The sequence below is a fragment of the Meriones unguiculatus genome, chromosome 14 (assembly GCF_030254825.1).
Source record: "Meriones unguiculatus strain TT.TT164.6M chromosome 14, Bangor_MerUng_6.1, whole genome shotgun sequence".
Classification (NCBI taxonomy): domain Eukaryota; kingdom Metazoa; phylum Chordata; class Mammalia; order Rodentia; family Muridae; genus Meriones; species Meriones unguiculatus.
In genome coordinates, this window is record NC_083361.1 from 2570202 (window position 1) to 2584894 (window position 14693).

Below are 14693 nucleotides of genomic sequence, written 5' to 3' on the forward strand. Positions count from 1 at the left end.
TCCCTTTCCCAGACACACACACACACATTTAAATCCAGATTGAACACATAACAATAACAGAAAACTTGATTTTTCGTTACTTTCTTTAACATAATGATCTCAGTTCTCTTTACATCCTGTGAATGTCATAATTTTATTTTTTTGTTTACTCTTAAATAATATTCTGCGGTGTGAGTGTACCCCTTTTTCTTTATACATTCATCTGCTGGTGGCTGACCTCATATCTTGGCTATTTGGAAGCAAATGTAGGTGTGTTGTATGTTCCTTTTAATCCCATCAGAAAAACATTATCTTTTTGTTGGTGATTTGAGACCATTTTGCTTCAAATTCCACTGCAGTACCTCCTCTGCCAATGCGCCTTCTTTTTCTTTCTTTCTTTTTCTAATTATTATAATTTTTCTTCATTCAAGTTGATGGATATGTTGAGGGTGACAGAAAGAAATGGGAGGTAACTTATATTTAAGATTATTATTGAGAGGCATTTGCTGATTTTTGTAATTTTGTTAGTTTCACTTCCTTATCAGTACCATGTTGAACATAATGGCTTGCTTTGTTCATCTATCCTCTCATGAAATGTATTCTGTCCTGGCTCTTATGGTTGAAGTTTTCTTCCTTATCCATGTGAGATATTCCTTTAAATATCTTCTGTAATGCTGACTTGGCATTTGTTTTCATGTGTCTTTAGTTCTCCCTAATTTTAAGTGACAGTATTGATGGGTATAAAAATCCAATTGGGCAGTTATTTGCTTTCATTTCATGCCTCCTGGATTTTAAGGCTGTTCATGAGAAAGCTGGAGTTATTACATTCTGATGTATTCACCTTTGTAGGTCAACTGGAGTTTCATCCTTACAATTTTTAATATTGTTTTTTGTTGTTGTTTTGTACTTTTGACATCTTAACCATAGTATGTTGTAGACAGTTTCTTCTCCAACATGTCTGTTGGAATTGCAAATGTTTCTGATTTTTTGAAACATTGGGAAATTTATTTGTATTTTTTATTGATAGAATTTCTATACTTTTAACTTTATCTCAACTTCTTTCTGTATCCTTGAACACTCAGGTTTAGTATGCTGAGTATTAAATATCTTAAAGTTATGACAAGTGCAGGCCATGCTCATTCTTTACTGATATTTAAATACAGTATTTTTATATTCTTATTTTATGTGTATTAGTGTTTTGTTTGCATGTGTGTGAGGGCAATGCATGCATGCCCAGTGCCTGAAGAAGCTAGGAAAGAAAACTGGATGCCCTGGAACTGAAGTTACAGGTATTTGTGAGCCACCATGGGGGCACTGGGAATCTAGCCAAGTCCTCTGAAAGAGCTGCTCTTAACCACTAAACCATCTTTCTCCAGCCCCAAATATATTACTTTGTCAACCTTGCCCTCCATCCCTGATTTCTGATTAGTCCAGTACATTACTGATAATTTGCACTGTGGGTTTGGGGGGGGGGGAGTCTGGTTTTTGTTGTTGTTGTTATTGTGCTTTTATTTTACTGTTTGGTTTTTTGTTTGTTTGTTTGTTTGTTGTTTTTTTGTTGTTTTGTTTTTTTAATCCTCAACATCTTTATTATGTTGCTTGCTTTGCAAATTCCTTACTGAATTTCTCTCTCACCTTGCTGGCTTTTCCAGTGACATTGCCATTTCCTTGGCCATTCGTTATTGTTTTTCTTCTAGGTTGCTGTCTTTCCTCCACGAGTACCACGTAATTTCTTTCCTCCACTTGTCAATCATATCCTTTTTAAGGTCATTAATCATTTTTCTGGTAAACTTTTGATATCCTCATCTGACCTCTCACCCACTTCAGTATCCTTGAATTCAGGTGGAACTTTTCATGTTTCCTATGTATCTAGGCTGCAATTGAATGAGGCCTCTGCCTTCCCTCCTCCTGCTGGGGAATCATACAGCTGGCACTGTTTTCAGTTGAACTTTCTGGTTCTGGTGCATCACCCTTCAGTTCCTCTGTGATCTCAGCTGATCTGTCATGCCTTGTGGCCTTCCATTTCAAATGGAGTTAACAGTTTTCTTCAACTGACCACACAAAAATACTTCTAGTCAACTATCCTTCCTAAAAGTTTTTTTATTGAGTCAGACTCTCACAGTGTAGCACTAATTAACCATAACTCACTATATAGCCCAGACTAGCCTTACACTCATGGCAATCACCCTGCATCAGATGCCCAAAGTAATGGAATTACAGGAATGATCTCAAGCCAGGTCAATGACTTGAACATTCTGAACCCCAATCTTGTCACTTTGTAAAATATACATGAATACAATTTCTCTTCCCGTGTAGGTTTCTGAGTACTAAGAGAGGAGACGGTGTGTTGCTTTTCCAATGACATCCATGCAGAGTTCTTGCACAATCAACAGTAAATTTAATTATGACTATCAGATACTTGGGACAGATTTCCCAGCCTCTCATCCCACCTTTGAAGAACCTGTCTTCAGGAAGGTGGCCCTAGACTTTCATCTGCTTTTCATGTTGTCCTTTATTTCTAACCCTATTAACCCTGACCTCTTTCTGGGCATGCTCACTCCCTCCACCCCACAGAGTCCTGGCTCAGCGAGGCAGAAAGCTCATGGTGAATTTGCGTGGGATTGTGGCAAAGCCGACATATTGTGGGGACACATCTATGTCTTGGGGCGCCTGTGGGGACTTGAAGCTGAAGTTCTGCATGATGGCTGTGAAGAAGATGAAGAGCTCCATCTTAGCCAGTTTTTCTCCAAAACAGTACCGCTTTCCTGGAGAGGAGGGAAGGGGAGTAGAGGATGGAAGCGAAATGAATTTCCCTGCTGCCTCACCCTATGCCAGGCCCACAGCTGGACCCCCCCAGGGAGAAGCGCTTGCAGCGCTGCAGTCTGAGTGACCTCTCTGAGTCTCTGTTCCTGTGTATGTGAGAAGAGGTGAGCCATGACAGGCTGGTACAATAGGAAATCTGCATACTCTTCCAAGAATCAGACCCCCAAATGTGCTCTGCTCTGCTCTCACCTCCAAAAGAGTGTAAAGACCTATCTGTGTGACCTGGGGAAGAACTCAGACTCAGACTGCCCTTGATTCTTCCCATCTCTGAAAACAGTTTGAACATGCCTCTCCTCTGGCCCAAGTCCACTTGGTTGGCTGGAAGGTAGACTCCAACAGTAAGGTCCAAGGGGGAGGTAGTTACAAGCCTACTCTTCTGAGAGGGGAACCAAGAAGCAATACCCCGGTGACTGGGAGCAGGAGCATCTTACCAATGGAAAAGGGCATAAATGCATCGCTCTTCTTAAATTGCCCCTTGTCATCCAAGAAGTGCTGGGGGTTAAAGTCGTTGGGTTTGGAGAAGAACTTGGGGTCTTTCAGCACGGAGCTCAGTACAGGCCACACATCAGTGCCCTGAAAGAGAGGAGCAGGGGGACTGAGAAAACAGCATGAGAGATGAGCATCCTCAGAGCTCACAAGATTGGAAGAGGAGAAGCAGAAGATGGAGTTTGCTGAGGGAGAGGTGTCAGGGAATGTGAGGTTAACATCCCGGGGACAGTTCTTTTGGAGAAGTTGTAGTTCCTGTTTTCTGAGAAAGGTCACTTGAGAGACACAGTTTGTACCTTGTGGAACAGAATGTTAGGGAAAGGAGCAAGCTTGTGCCTCTCAGTTCCGGAGGTTGTGGGACCAGGAAGGTCACACTCCCTGAGACAGAGTGTTTGGGGTTTGTGTGTCTCCGACAGCTGTTTGGAGGCCATGATGCTACACTAACTCCAGAAACCGTCTGTGTAGCATAAAAATTTGTTATGCAAGCATAAAATTATGCAAACAGACGAGGAGATATGTTTCCTATGGGAATTGGCTCCCTGGAAGTCCCTGGCAAAAATACCCTATTGAAATATGACGTGCTCTTATAATCCTTTCTCAGATGCAAGACTGGAATTGATGAGCTTCTTTTTTGCTGTTTCTCTATGATTCTTGAAACAGTACAATTAACTATTCAAGGAAACATTTCTAATATATCACTAGAAGCTTTAGCAAATAAGAGTAGAAGGAAAATAAAATTTTAGGAGAGGTAATAAATCAGATTCAGCATCAGGAATTGCTTGTGGAAAAACCAAACATTGTAGGTAAAAAAGGGACAAGAGTTTTAGGGCTTTCTAAAGAAAATGTTCAATCAGGATCTGTTAGGATAAATGTTCTGGATATTCCTACTGCAGTAAAGCTACTACAAAACCATTACCTAACACAGGTATTTATGATGAAGCAGAAAGAAGATAGGCAAACATAGGAGGTCAAAAAGTTTTGTATTATACTATAAGTTTTATGGACAGGTAGCTCAAGTATCTTATCTCAAAGGAAAGATTGTAAATCTTTAGCAAGCCAAACAGGAGGAATTTCCCTCAATGCTTACCTCCAGGGGGGTTACTGTAAATCTTTAGCTGACCTAGTTCAGAGGATTATTAACAACCCCTAATTAACTAACAATAAACTACGTAAACAGACCACATGTTTAACAAGGCCCTGGCCCTCTACTTGCTAAATTGGCAAACAAGTCACTAATTCTATGTTTGCTCTGCTTAAGAGGCTGTTAGGCCAAGATTTTTGTAGACACTGCTTCTACCAGGTTACTCTTTCAGGTAAAATATAAACTTTGTAAATGTTCCGGGGGGTATGTCAACTTTCAGGTGCTTCTTTGTAAGATTACTATAACAGTGTTGGCTTGACTTCAGTAAAGCGCAGAAGATCCAAACCAACATTATACGGTGTGGTCTCTGTCATTACCCCTATCTGTGCCTTCCTGATATCCGGATTCTCTGATTTTCCTGTGGACTCGGGGTACCCAATGGGGCCAGTCTGCAGCACCATGAGACTCTTCACCATAAGTAACAAGTTCTAGCAAAATGGACTCCTGGTCCTTACAATAGGAATTTGCTAAACATAAGGCTGATCCCTGGAAAATAGGGAGAGCCAGGATTCAGGAGACTTGGGGAAGGACAGCTCTGAGGGAGCAAGTGTTTGACTGAGAAGGAAGGGTGGTATAGAAAACTCTGAGTGGGGATAGACTGCTGGGACATGAGGAGTGAACTGAAGGCTCTTTTGGTCTAGGCAGGGCAGCACCTTGGGGATGAGGAAGTCCTGAAACATGATGTCCTTATAGGTACTACGAGACAACCCAAAAGGTAGTATGTCTGCAAATCTCTGTATCTCGTGGATCACAGCCTCAGTGTAGGGCATCTCCATCCGGTCATCGTATTTGGGGGGCCGGTTCCTGCCAACCACCCGGTCAATCTCTTCATGCATCTTGGCTGAGAAAAGAAATATATGTTTAGAGTCTAGAAAGGAAATGTAGATTAAATATGCAAAAAACATGATGGTGTGGAATTACAGGTGCCATGTTGAGACCATTCCCAGTAGATGGTGGCCATATGTGGTGCTGGAACAGGGTCCTCTTCACCAGAATCACTTTGTAATAGAGACTTACAGAACCTTCCAAGACAGGCCAGGGACCATGTATGGTTGAGAAGAGCAGTTTACAAACCAGCTCAGGCCTTCCCACTGTTCTCAATGCTAGTTGAGACTCAAATTGAGATGGGCATTTTGCAGGGATACGTTAGCGCCCTAGGACTCCCATCAGCGTTCAGCTCCAGAAAAACCCTTCTCTAAACATGGCAACCAGTCACAGCCATCCCAACATCCTGGAACATCACCATAGCAACATTGTTGAACATATCCCAGAACTAGAGCCAGTGGACCAACCCAGCCTGAACGGGTTTTAGGTGCATGCTGAGGAAGGAAAATAAGAGTAGAAGGAAAATAAAATTTTAGGAGAGGTAATAAATCAGATTCAGCATCAGGAATTGCTTGTGGAAAAAACAAACATTGTAGGTAAAAAAGGACAAGAGTTTTAGGGATTTCTAAAGAAAATGTTCAATCAGGATCTGTTAGGATAAATGTTCTGGATATTCCTACTGCAGTAAAGCTACTACAAAACCATTACCTAACACAGGTATTTATGATGAGGCAGAAAGAAGATAGGCAAACATAGGAGGTCAAAAAGTATCTGTGAGTGAACTTTGGGGGAAACAGCCGGTTGGCCATCTTATGCCTGCATGGGATTGGGACGAGCCCATAACTAAAACTACATGCATACAGGAAATGACACGCCCAGTAACAGAGGCTTATGTACCTCAAGCTTGTCAATCAAACTGCAAAACCACCCACGCCTTGTCCCTAGCAACTGACTCTTCCTCCTCCTGACCCACAAAAGAAGCCCTGGACAACAGCCGGGCTCCTCAGAAACCCTTGCTCAGCCCACTGCTCCTCTGCAGCAGAGCTACTCCTCACTTTCCCCTCAGTCTCCCCTCATGGCTTTGCCATTTGTTGCACTTCCTCAGAGTTCCTTGAAGAAGATATTAAAAATCTGGAGAAGCCTGTCAGCACAGGTGCTTTCCTCTCTGCCCATCAGAGACTTTCTGAGGACCCAGAGATCTGAGAGAGTGGGGGTTAGGGTAACCAATTTTCAGCATGTTGGTGGGGGGGGGTCTGTGGCCTCCACTTTCCTGACCCCTGTAGCCTTACCTGCGATGTCAGGGTTCTTCATGAGCAGCAGGAAGCCGAAGCGCATGGTTGTGCTGACCGTCTCTGTACCCGCGAAGAAAAGGTTCAATGTGGTCATCAACAGATTCCTCATGTGAAACTGAGTTTTGGGGTTCTGCTTCTCCTACAGGGAGAGGAGCATTTGTGCTGAGTCCATTTATCACTCTTTCAGAGTTTCCCCTGGATTCATTAATCTTAGGTTCAGATTTAAGATGGAAAGAGAGACCTTGACGAACTAGGATGCTGGCTTTTCCAAAACAACTTCTTCCTTCGTTTTTCCCTGGGTGAATCTCTGTCCTTTTCCTGAAAAATTCCTATTTGATTAAATAGAAGTAGTATTTTTTAAATAGGAGAGAGAAGGAGGAGTAAGAACAGGGAGAGAGAGAGAGATGAAGGGGTGGAGAAAGTTTGAAGCAGTTTCTGTGAAATAAAGAATCAGAATTTGGACTGATAGCATCCTATTCCATCCCAATTTGAAGGGACCCCTGGAGGAAATTCCTCGTGTGTGTGTGTGTGTGTGTGTGTGTGCATGCATGTGTGCTGATTACTTGTGGCTACATGTGTGCACACTGATGCCCACACTTTTGAGCAAACTGAGGCAGCTGGAGGAGAGCACTGAGCATCTTTTTCAGTCTCGGCCTTACTCCTTTGAGACAGTCTGGCCTTGAACTACCTGGCTGTCCAGAGAGCTGCTAGGATCCGAGTGTCTCTGCCCTCCAGTGCTGAGCTCACTGGCAGCCATGGCCATGCATGGCTTTTTGCATGGCTTCTGGGGGTTCAAAGTCGTATCCCCACACCTGTGCAGCAAGTGCTCTTCAACCAATGGCAGACAAGCAGCCTGTCCTCTCTGGGTTGCAGTTTCCTAATTCTAGACCTCGGGTCAAAATGGAATGCGCTCCCAAGCCAGCACTGGTTCTACGTGAGTGAATGCTGTCAAACACTGCAAAGCGATGCCTGGCACCTGGTGGTGCCATGGAGTGGTTGGTGTGCATGCTTGCACACACTCGTCCTCCTCATAAGGGCTCCGTAGATGGGACAGTGGCATTAATAGTGATGGGAGGGTGAGGAGACTGGGGGCTGATAGACATGACCTTCTGCTCCCGCCCCTTTCCCCAGCCCCAGGCTTTGGACCATCCACCATATCGATGGGCGCACCTCTCGCATGCGGATGAGGAAGGAGTCGATGAAGTCCCGGGGGAAATTGGGATCCAGGGTGCGCTGGTTCTGCTCCACCTTCCTGGCTACGAAGTCCTCCAGCCCCTGAATCTCCTTGTAGGCCTGATGCTGTGGTCCTGGCAGGTGCTTCATCACAGAAGAAAACATCTCAAAGAGCTGGGGAAGGGGAGAGGAAATGGTGGGAGGACAGCTGTCAGTGTCAGGACCCAAAGAGAAGAGGTCTTGAGAAAGAGCATAAAAAGCTTCAAAGCCTTGGCCTGGTTCCTAGGTATTTAGTTGCTGGTTGAAGGGAGCACAATTACATTTCCACAGGGCGGTTGTGAGGAATGTTACCCATGAATTTTGGTAAGATGGGCTGGGACGTGCCCAAAGCATTGGATATTAGGGTAAGGACTGATAAAGGCAGAAATCTAAGTATGTACATATTCAAATGAGGTTAGGTGGGAAGCCGACTTGGTGAGCCATTGTTGAGTGTGTCTGTTGGGATAATCCCACAGATAGCTAGTCACTCAGAAAGGGCAGGCTGGCACAGCTTTCCAGATAACTGGGTTAGGGCTGTGGGTTGCTGTGCATGCGTGTAGGCATTAAGTGAGACTGTAGTCCAGCATCACAGTAGAGAAGCCCTGGGTGCAAGTGTTTGGGTGTTCAAGTGCAATGCCTGAACACTCTAAGGTTCGTGGAGTGGCCCTGGTTGGAGGACACTTCTGGGGGGATGGGGTAGATGATCATCCAGGTGTTCGTGGTCTCAGCTGGGGTGACTGTTCAGGTTTTCACTCACTTATGTGGAGTGAACAGGAACACATGTATGGATATTTCTAAAAGCATTTTTGATACTTATTTTATCTTTAATTATGTGCATGAATCTCTGTCTCTGTCTGTCTGTCTCTGTCTCTCTGTGTGTGTGCATGTATGTGCGCGAGCGCCACAGGTGCCAAAGGTGTTGGGTCCCCTTAAAGCTAGAGTCACAGGCGGTTGTGAGCCACTTAAACTTGGTGTTAGTATTCAAACTGGGACGAGGCTGACTGAGATTCCCAGTAACACCTTAGATCAGACCTGGGCATCCCTGCACCCCTCAGTCCCTGCCTGTTACAGAATCCTCCCGGCTGGCATACTGCACCCCTTCCCCTAAACTTCACCCCAAGTGCTGGGCTGCCCTTCCCCTAGCTACTCTTCCCTATGTAAGCCATCCATTTTGGTTACCCCCTCTGTTTATACCTTTTGGCCTCCTGGCTGCTTCTGGCCTCATTCCTCTTTGCTCCCCTCTCTTTTCTCTTCCTGCTTCCCCCACCCCCCATGGCTCAGGGTCCACTCTGTACTCTCTCAGACGACCCTGACTCTGGCTATGCTCTCTACAATGAACTTTCTCTTCCACCATACCTAGGACCAGCCATGTTTCCTTTTATTTCTTTTTTCCATTCACTTGGTCCTCTGCAGGAGCAGTCCTTGCCCTTGAGCACAGAAGAGTCTCCCCAGCCCCTGTCTGGGTATGTCAGTGGGCCGGTTTAGGATGTGTACGGAGGTCAGACAGTTGTAGTGGGTAGGACTTTGTGGGCACAAATGTTCCTGTGTGTACGGGGGACCTGACGCAGCCACTGCTCTGTGTGTGGAGTCGTCCAAAGGGGCTTAGTAGCGACTGTCAGAGATTAAGGTAAGTGGAGAGCAGACAGCTGCCCAGGATGGAGGCTGGGTAGAGGGCCGCATCTAGCAGCACTCTGATTGGCTTGGCATCTGTTGAGGTAGTCAGTTGCCATGGGGATTCTGTATTGGCCCCTTCCTTAGGGTTTGAGCTCTTTGCTTAGTTGTCCTATTTGAGAAGATCGTGTCCAGAGAAACATGGCAGATGGAGGCATTGGTGGCTGTGCCAGGACCCGGTGGGAGCATTTGGCCGGGACCAGGGTGGGGCTTGAACTGGTTACCTGTCCAGCTGAAGTGGCTGTGAACTGGAAGCTCCGCATCATCATGCCCAACAGTGACAGGAATTCCTCGTTGTCGTACTCAAAGCGGTCCCCAAACACGAGGGAGCTAATGACATTGGAGACTGTTCGGCTCATGAAGAAGGTGGGGTCTATGCAAGCACCTGCGTGGAGGGCCAGGGTTGAAAGAGTGGAGGATTGGTGAAGCAGGACTCAGCTGGATTTCCAGACGGGCAGCCTGAGCACCAGAGACTCCCGAGCCTTTCCCAAAGTCCCCACTGCCCGTCTTAACCCAAAACTCCCCAGAACCTGTGTCTCTCTTATCCTTCCCATGGACTCCATGACCCCACCCTCACCGTCTGTGTCCCGAAAGGCCTGTATGAGAAAGCTAGTCTCCTCTATGATGCGCTCCTCGATGCCACGCTTGCCAAAGCCGAAGTCCCGCAGTGTGGCGATGGAGAAGCGCCTGAGTTGCTTGGCCCGCTCCCCGCTGCTGAACACCACGCCTGGGGAGCCAAGCACAAACACAGGAAGCAGTTACAGTGACATCTGGACCACAGGGCACCTTTGACCACAGCCTAGAAAGTGTGGGGCTGTGCAAAGGACAGGAGGGGAGAGATGGGTAAAGGGAAGAGCAAGAACACCGGGGCCTGGGGAACTTGAGAAAGCTCCATATTCAGACTGAGCATCAGAGACATGAAACACTGGGAGACAACAAAAAGAAGAAGAAGGGGCAGAGAGACGGTTCAGCATATCTGAGAGGAGTCTCTGCTTCCATGTAGATGACAAGGGCTGGAATCTGAGAATCCCTGTGTTAGCTCATAGCAGTTTATAAGTCCCAGGGAATCTGATGCCCTCTTCTGGCCTCCGAGGACACCAAGAAGGCACATGGTGTACAGACATCATGCACGAAAAAAAAAAAAAAACATACAAAAAAACAAAACTAGAATAAAAATAAATATTACAAATGTTTAAAGGAGAGGTTGTGGTAGGATAGACAGCAATATAGACAAACAAGTAGAAAACCAAAGCGAGAGAAGGAGGGGTGTAGGTCACAAGACACAAGAGTCCTGTGTGGACTTAAAGATCATCACTGGGGCTGGGGAGATGGCTCGGTGGTTAAGGCTCTGGCTGCTCTTCCAGGAGACCAGAGTTCAGTTCCCAGGACCAAATGGCAGCTCACACCTGTCTGTAACTCCAGTTCCAGGGGATCCAACACCCTTGCACACACAAATGCAAGCAAAACACGAATGCACATAAAATAAAATTAAATAAAAAACTTAAAAAAAATAAAAATCAAAACTGGTTTGCACATACACACATGCACATATGCATACACGCTCATTCTCACAGACATGAGAGAACATATGTGTATTAGAAAAATATTGCAAAACTTTTTTATTTGAACAATAAAAAAAAGTTTAGCCAGGCCTAGTGGCACACACCTTTTTAATCCTCGCACTCTGGAAGCAGAGGCAGGCAGATCTCTGCACTTTCAAGGAAAGCCTGGTCTACAAAGACAGTTTGGGGATAGCCAGGTCTGTTACACAGAGAAACCATGACCTAAAAATCCCATAATAACAACAATAATAATAATTTTGAAAGTTTGGAAGGTCAGGGAAGGACAACTCATCAAGACAGACCAGGAAGGCAGGTAGAGAAGCACAGAAGGGAGAAAAGGACATAAGAATTGGAAAACAATTGAGAAAAGGCCACAGAGCACATGAATAAATGGATCAAAGAGCAGAAAAAAGGGGGTCTAGTGTGCAGCTGACTCAGGGAAAACTGCAAAACTCACCACACACATCTGTCTGGCCCAAACCCCCACATGCTGTCCTCCTCACCATAGCCTTTGAAGAACCAGTCAAAGAACGCTTGCTCTCCTCGGCCGCTGAATTCCTCAGCCTGGTCCATCAGAGCCGCCTTCACCGCATCATACCCCCACAGAACCACAACAGGATGAGGCCCCAGATGGATGGTGAACACAGGCCCGTACTGCTCCTTGATCTGAGGGCATGATGAGAACAGCAGAGACGACATCCCTTGAGCTGCCAGTGTCCCGAGTTTGGCACTTAGATGCATCAAGATCTGGCTGTCACAACCCTGAGCCTCCCCTACCCAAGTCTGCATCCTGACCTCGTTGGTCCTCTGCCTCAGAATCCAAGCCATGCCAGGCATACTCCACACCCCAGACCCACCCATCTCTCTGCCCAGTACTACCTTTAAGAGGGAGTCATAAAGCTTCTCTGTGTCCAGTTCCAGAAAGTTCCCAAGGAAGGGCAGAGGCGTGGGCCCTGGAGGCATCTTCCTCAGCAGCCTCCTCTGCCTCCACACAGACATTATGATCATGATGCTGAGACAGGCCAGCACAGCTACCAGGAGCATCCCTGAGGCCAGCATGGTGGCAGTGGACGGGACAGGCAGATGGTGATCACTGGCACAGTGTGTCTTTATACCCTAGGCTGGCAGGGCAGCTCTGGCTCCTGTTTAATAATTATCTTGTTTCTCCTCCCAACGGTTGCCCTGCCATGCAAGTGCCTTGGTTATGACACTGGTAGTAAGGAGAGAGGATGGGTCACCTCTGGGCTGGTTTTCATGCAGTGGATTCCAGGACAGAAGGAAATGTGCCAGGGTTGCGTAAGTGTGGATTAGGACATTTCCAGAACTGAAGACAGAGTTGTATCTGCCTATGAAGCATCCAAATAGAGAACTGAGGGTCTCAGACGGAGGCAGGGCTTCGCAGACATGGATTTGGGGTTTAGGAAAGAATCCAAGGGTGTGGGGGTTTTGTTTGGATTACACAGGGCGTGTGCTGTGGATTTGGGACACTTTAGTGTGAAGGCCCCGACAGTTAATATCTGAGGAGGGCTGGGTCCCCAGTCACAATCTGAAGATGTGGAGTCGGTAGGTGATCCAGAACTGTGGGCCCAGAGCCCCTGGCAGGTGAAGTACACGGAATGCCCAACAGCATCCGGCTGCCACATCGCAAGGACATATCTGTCCCTGTGCTACTCCCAATACCAGAGTTCCTAGGGAAGCCTCAAAGTTAGGCCATGACTGACACCACATGATCATAGAAACATATAACCAAGCCTTTCCACTACCCACACCCACTACCCACTCCTGGCAGGGAGATGGGAAGCCAGACAGAGTCGAGTGTCCTCGGGACATTGCACAGAATTGGGAGAAAGGCAAAGAGAGTCCCTGTAGGCAGAAGACTGGCATGGTCCTCCGGAGAGGTGATGCCAGCCACCAGCACAGCGGGAAAACCCAACTGTCCCAAAGGTGTTAGCTAAAGTAGTTGTTTAGTTGGTTTCAGGAAGGTCACATTGTCAAACCGCCTTCTAAGTATTTCTCTTTCTACACAGAGCCCTGGCTGCTCTCAGCCTGGGTCAGGGAACCCTCTTTCTCAGTGACAGAAGTCAGTTCACAGATACTTAATCGGTCAAAGTGCTTGGAACAGGAGCTGGAGTATCAACCACAAACAACTGGGGGATCTTTACCGACACCCCCGCCCCACCACCGTGGCTCAGGGAAGGTTCCAGAGAGGCAGGAAAACTGTAGGAGCTGGAAAACGGGGAGCAGTGCTGTGGAATGCTGTCTTCTGGACACGACATGGCGATCACAATCATGAACTCAAAAAAGACCTAGACAACAAGGTCAAGCCAGCCAAACTCCTGGCATAAGTGGGGGAAGTACACCCCAAACCCTGTGACTTAATGAGGAGCTGTCGCCAACTGACAGCTGACAGAGAGACCTTCATTCTTTGGGGAGGGGTGCTCCCACTGTGGGTTCCCCATGTTCCAGTGGATGGCCCCTCATCTGCTCACAAATGAGCGAGCACCCCCTATCACACTTAATGGGCTATGGGGGGGGGGGAGACCTGACATTGGGAGAGGAGCATGTTGGGGGCTGTGGTGAGATCTGAAAGAAGAAAACGAGGGGGTAAGATCATATTTCATTGCACACATGCATGAAATTCTCTCTCAAGCATGAAGAAAAGTATAACTAGAAATTAAGCATAGGGAGTAATGAGTGTCATTATGCTGTAGTCAGACATAACTTGTTTTCACTAATCTCCACCCCCTCTGTCTTCCTGCTGCTTCACTTCCCCATCCCCAGAAGCCCTCCTCTGTAACATACACTGTTATTCTCCCTCCCCCATTGCCAACCTTCTCTTCGCTTTCTTCTCTCCTTCGCCTCTTCCTAATTTCATTACCTACATCCCCAAATATGCACACATGTAAGTTAAAATCTGGGGTCTTCTTATGAGAGACACAGTTCTTGTCATTGGGAGTCTGGGACGCTTTGCTAAACATGAGTTTCTAGTTCTTTCCATTTTCCTACCCATGGCACAGCTTCATTTTCTTTACAACTGAGTAAGATTCCATTGTGTCTGTGCCACGCTCTCCTTGTGGATGGACAACTAGGCTGGCTTCATGAGAACAATGTGGCAATCAATATGACGATCTAAATAGCTTCGCATCTTCATAAAACCCCAATGAAATGGCACACTGGGTAAAGGTGCTTGCCCCAAGCCTGACAGCCCAAGTTCAGCCCTCAGAACCACATAGTGGGAGGAAAGACCTGACTTCCACAAGATTTCCTTTGACTTCCACACACTCGCTGTGTCATTTGAACACACACATTCAGAAATGAAAAAAAAAAAAAGAAGTATTTTTAATCTCAAAATCTGAAACAGCTACAAGACAAGAGAGGGAGAGGATGGACAACCAAGGTATTAATCTATACAAGAACTTTCTATAAGGTAATTCCAGTGACACTACTCTCCCCACAAAACTCTTCTCTGATAACAGGCACATTTACCAAATTTTGAGTGTGGTGCTTTGCGATACAGTTTAATTTGTGTGCCCATGGAGTTTCGCAGCTTTGTAATGTCGAGGCACATTCATCATCCACCACATTTAAGTCATCAAGATAAGAAAAGAAGGAGAAACTGGGGTTGAAATCTGCCTTTCTCCTTTCATCTCTTGCACCGGACATGGGGACTAAGCTTAGTAGCAGTGACAGATGAGATTGGCA

The 14693-nt window shown here is 46.3% G+C and overlaps 1 protein-coding gene across 1 annotated transcript; it reads right to left on the reverse strand.

Moving 5' to 3' along the window:
- Positions 1–2354: 2354 nt before the first annotated feature.
- On the reverse strand, positions 2355–12090 carry LOC110542753 (cytochrome P450 2A8). The gene is made up of 9 exons (XM_060366492.1): positions 11871–12090; positions 11495–11657; positions 10007–10156; positions 9654–9814; positions 7717–7893; positions 6544–6685; positions 5083–5270; positions 3234–3375; positions 2355–2744 (listed from the first exon to the last, which is right to left on the reverse strand). Exons 1-9 carry the CDS (start codon positions 12048–12050, stop codon positions 2563–2565), a joined length of 1485 nt encoding a protein of 494 aa, XP_060222475.1. The 5' UTR covers positions 12051–12090; the 3' UTR covers positions 2355–2562.
- Between the last annotated feature and the right edge of the window lie 2603 nt (positions 12091–14693).